At 41.8% G+C, this 4671-nt stretch overlaps 1 protein-coding gene across 1 annotated transcript; it reads right to left on the bottom strand.

Moving 5' to 3' along the window:
- Window positions 1-49: 49 nt before the first annotated feature.
- LOC124030729 (ubiquitin carboxyl-terminal hydrolase 33-like) lies at window positions 50-4070 on the bottom strand (the record flags this gene model as incomplete). Its single annotated transcript, XM_046341941.1, has 2 exons — window positions 3979-4070; window positions 50-219 (listed from the first exon to the last, which is right to left on the bottom strand). Coding segments are annotated over exons 1-2 (250 nt in total), but the record flags the coding sequence as incomplete, so codon positions are not given.
- Window positions 4071-4671: the final 601 nt, after the last annotated feature.

Raw genomic sequence — 4671 nt, 5'->3', positions numbered from 1 at the left:
TAGTGACAGACATGGATAGTTGGAAAGATAAAAGTCCATCGCTCCGTACCTCCATGTGAGCAGAGGAAGTCGTCATTGGAGATGGGTCCAGGCTCAGCGAAAGTCTTGAACTTGTTGAGCCACTGTCTGGAGACGTAGAACTGTAGCAGACTGGGCTCCGTCACGCCGAGTAGACCAGTCACCTTCCTCCTCTCCTTCAGCGCCTCCTCGTTGCTCTTCCTGGAGGGAAACAAACAGTACACGTTAGTAACCGTGCACTAAATCAACTAAACGGACGTGGTCGGTACCAGAGCACGGAAACTTCCTGTTTACAGAAAACAAGAAAATAACTACATCCTCTAGGAGTGGTATTATTAGAACTACCTCCTCCTCTAGGAGTGGTATTATTAGAACTACCTCCTCCTCTAGGAGTGGTATTATTAGAACTACCTCCTCCTCTAGGAGCGGTATTATTAGAACTACCTCTAGGAGCGGTATTATTAGAACTACCTCTAGGAGCGGTATTATTAGAACTACCTCTAGGAGCGGTATTATTAGAACTACCTCTAGGAGCGGTATTATTAGAACTACCTCTAGGAGCGGTATTATTAGAACTACCTCTAGGAGCGGTATTATTAGAACTACCTCTAGGAGCGGTATTATTAGAACTACCTCTAGGAGCGGTATTATTAGAACTACCTCTAGGAGCGGTATTATTAGAACTACCTCTAGGAGCGGTATTATTAGAACTACCTCTAGGAGCGGTATTATTAGAACTACCTCTAGGAGCGGTATTATTAGAACTACCTCTAGGAGCGGTATTATTAGAACTACCTCTAGGAGCGGTATTATTAGAACTACCTCTAGGAGCGGTATTATTAGAACTACCTCTAGGAGCGGTATTATTAGAACTACCTCTAGGAGCGGTATTATTAGAACTACCTCTAGGAGCGGTATTATTAGAACTACCTCTAGGAGCGGTATTATTAGAACTACCTCTATGAGCGGTATTATTAGAACTACCTCTAGGAGCGGTATTATTAGAACTACCTCTAGGAGCGGTATTATTAGAACTACCTCTAGGAGCGGTATTATTAGAACTACCTCTAGGAGCGGTATTATTAGAACTACCTCTAGGAGCGGTATTATTAGAACTACCTCTAGGAGCGGTATTATTAGAACTACCTCTAGGAGCGGTATTATTAGAACTACCTCTAGGAGCGGTATTATTAGAACTACCTCTAGGAGCGGTATTATTAGAACTACCTCTAGGAGCGGTATTATTAGAACTACCTCTAGGAGCGGTATTATTAGAACTACCTCTAGGAGCGGTATTATTAGAACTACCTCTAGGAGCGGTATTATTAGAACTACCTCTAGGAGCGGTATTATTAGAACTACCTCTAGGAGCGGTATTATTAGAACTACCTCTAGGAGCGGTATTATTAGAACTACCTCTAGGAAGCGGTATTATTAGACACACTCAGACAATTATTATTAGAACTACCTCTAGGAGCGGTATTATTAGAACTACCTCTAGGAGCGGTATTATTAGAACTACCTCTTAGGAGCGGGTATTATTAGAACTACTCTAGGAGCGGTATTATTAGAACTACCTCTAGGAGGCGGTATTATTAGAACTACCTCTAGAACTACTCTATGAGCGGTATTATTAGAACTACCTCTAGGAGCGGTATTATTAGAACTACCTCTAGGAGCGGTATTATTAGAACTACCTCTAGGAGCGGTATTATTAGAACTACCTCTAGAACTACCTCTTAGGAGCGGTATTATTAGAACTACCTCCTAGGAGCGGAACTATTATTAGAACTACCTCTAGGAGCGGTATTATTAGAACTACCTCTAGGAGCGGTATTATTAGAACTACCTCTAGAGCGGTATTATTAGAATTACCTCTAGGAGGTATTATTAGAACTACCTCTAGGAGCGGTATTATTAGAACTACCTCTAGGAGCGGTATTATTAGAACTACCTCTAGGAGCGGTATTATTAGAACTACCTCTAGGAGCGGTATTATTAGAACTACCTCTAGGAGCGGTATTATTAGAACTACCTCTAGGAGCGGTATTATTAGAACTACCTCTAGGAGCGGTATTATTAGAACTACCTCTAGGAGCGGTATTATTAGAACTACCTCTAGGAGCGGTATTATTAGAACTACCTCTAGGAGCGGTATTATTAGAACTACCTCTGGGAGCGGTATTATTAGAACTACATCCTCTAGGAGCGGTATTATTAGACCTACATCCTCTAGGAGCGGTATTATTAGAACTACATCCTCTGGGAGCGGTATTATTAGAACTACATCCTCTGGGAGCGGTATTATTAGAACTACATCCTCTAGGAGCGGTATTATTAGAACTACATCCTCTAGGAGCGGTATTATTAGAACTACATCCTCTGCTAGGAGTGGTATTATTAGAACTACCTCCTACTCCTATGGTGTGTTGGTTATATTACCACTCCTAGGGTGTGTTGGTTATAATATTACCACTCCTAGGGTGTGTTGGTTATAATATTACCACTCTAGAGTGTGTTGGTTATAATATTACCACTCCTAGGTGTGTTGGTTATAATATTACCACTCCTAGGTGTGTTGGTTATAATATTACCACTCCTAGGGTGTGTTGGTTATAATACCACTCCTAGGGTGTGTTAGTTATAATACCACTCTAGGGTGTGTTGGTTATATTACCACTCCTAGGGTGTGTTGGTTATAATACCACTCTAGGAGTGTGTTGGTTATATTACCACTCCTAGGGTGTGTTGAGTTATATTACCACTCCTAGGGTGTGTTGGTTATATTACCACTCCTAGGGTGTGTTGGTTATATTACCACTCTAGGGTGTGTTAGTTATAATATTACCACTCCTAGGGTGTGTTAGTTATAATATTACCACTCTAGGGTGTGTTGGTTATAATATTACCACTCCTAGGTGTGTTGGTTATAATATTACCACTCCTATGGTGTGTTGGTTATAATATTACCACTCCTATGGTGTGTTGGTTATAATATTACCACTCCTATGGTGTGTTAATTTATAATATTACCACTCCTAGGAGTGTGTTAGTTATAATATTACCACTCTAGGGTGTTAGTTATAATATTACCACTCCTAGGGTGTGTTAGTTATATTACCACTCTAGGGTGTGTTGGTTATAATATTACCACTCCTGATGGTGTTTGGTTATAATATTACCACTCTATTGTTGGTTAAATACCACTCTAGGGTGTGTTGGTTATAATATTACCACTCCTAGGGTGTGTTGAGTTCTATATACCACTCTAAGTGTGTTGGTTATAATACCACTCCTAGGTGTGTTGGTATAATATTACCACTCCTATGGTGTGTTGGTTATATTACCACTCTAGGGTGTGTTGGTTATATTACCACTCTAGGAGTGTGTTAGTTATAATATTACCACTCACAGGGTGTGTTGGTTATAATATTACCACTCCTAGGGTGTGTTGGTTATATTACCACTCTAGGTGTGTTGGTTATAATATTACCACTCCTAGGGTGTGTTGGTTATAATATTACCACTCTATGGTGTGTTGGTTATAATACCACTCTACCACTCTAGGGTGTGTTGGTTATAATACCACTCTATGGTGTGTTGGTTATAATACCACTCTAGGGTGTGTTGGTTATAATACCACTCCTAGGTGTGTTGGTTATAATACCACTCTAGGGTGTGTTTGATTATAATACCACTCTAGGGTGTGTTGGTTATAATACCACTCCTAGGGGTGTGTTGGTTATAATACCACTCTAGGTGTGTTGGTTATAATACCACTCTAATAATACTAGGGTGTGTTGGTTATATTACCACTCTAGGGTGTGTTGGTTATATTACCACTCCTAGGGTGTGTTGGTTATAATACCACCCTAGGGTGTGTTGGTTATAATACCACTCTAGGAATGTTTGGTTATAATACCACTCTAGGGTGTGTTGGTTATATGCTGTTTGTCTTACTTGTAGAACAGAACGTTAGGCCTCAGCGTTCTGGACGCAGGACTCCGACACCTCGGTGACGCTCTGGTCGTCAAACTCATACCAGAGGTTGTTCAGGTCATTCTGCAGTGGCTATGTAGTGGCCACCTGGTGAGAGGAGGAGGATAGGGAGAGGAGGAAGAGGGGTTAACCTGGGGTTTGCAAGAAAGAGAACAGAATAACAATCCCCATGAAGTTGATTACTTAAAAATAAAGAAAATGGTGAAAGCCCTCAAGGTCCAAGCTAGAACCAGTTTCTCTCTGTCGATCCAGAGCCCTCTGTCTCCCTCCATAAGAACAGACCTTATGACAGGGGGGGGGTGTGGCCTGAACGAACACTCACTGCTGGCGGTGCCATGGTGACAGATGACGGACAGCAGGTCGTAGGAGGTGGTGTGGGCGGAGCTATCCTTGGCCAGGAAGGGCTGCAGGTCCAGGCCCTCAATGGGAAGGAGGCGTGAGTCCCGATCTTTGTGGAGAACATCAGCTCGTGTCTAAACACTTCAGGTGGATGCACAGGATCTGGAAAGGGAATGAAAACAAATTATTTAATAATTATATTGAATTGAAAGTGTAAAGGAAAAATACCTTGCCTGGTTTAGTAGCAGGTAGCCTACAAAGCGATTAGAGCGGTGGGCCACTAATCCCAAAGGTGGCTGGTTCGAATACCGAGAC

Source organism: Oncorhynchus gorbuscha, unplaced genomic scaffold, assembly GCF_021184085.1.
Source record: "Oncorhynchus gorbuscha isolate QuinsamMale2020 ecotype Even-year unplaced genomic scaffold, OgorEven_v1.0 Un_scaffold_14581, whole genome shotgun sequence".
In the NCBI taxonomy this organism is placed as follows: domain Eukaryota; kingdom Metazoa; phylum Chordata; class Actinopteri; order Salmoniformes; family Salmonidae; genus Oncorhynchus; species Oncorhynchus gorbuscha.
Note: the sequence above shows the minus strand (reverse complement) of the source record. Positions and strands in the feature narration are given on the sequence as shown.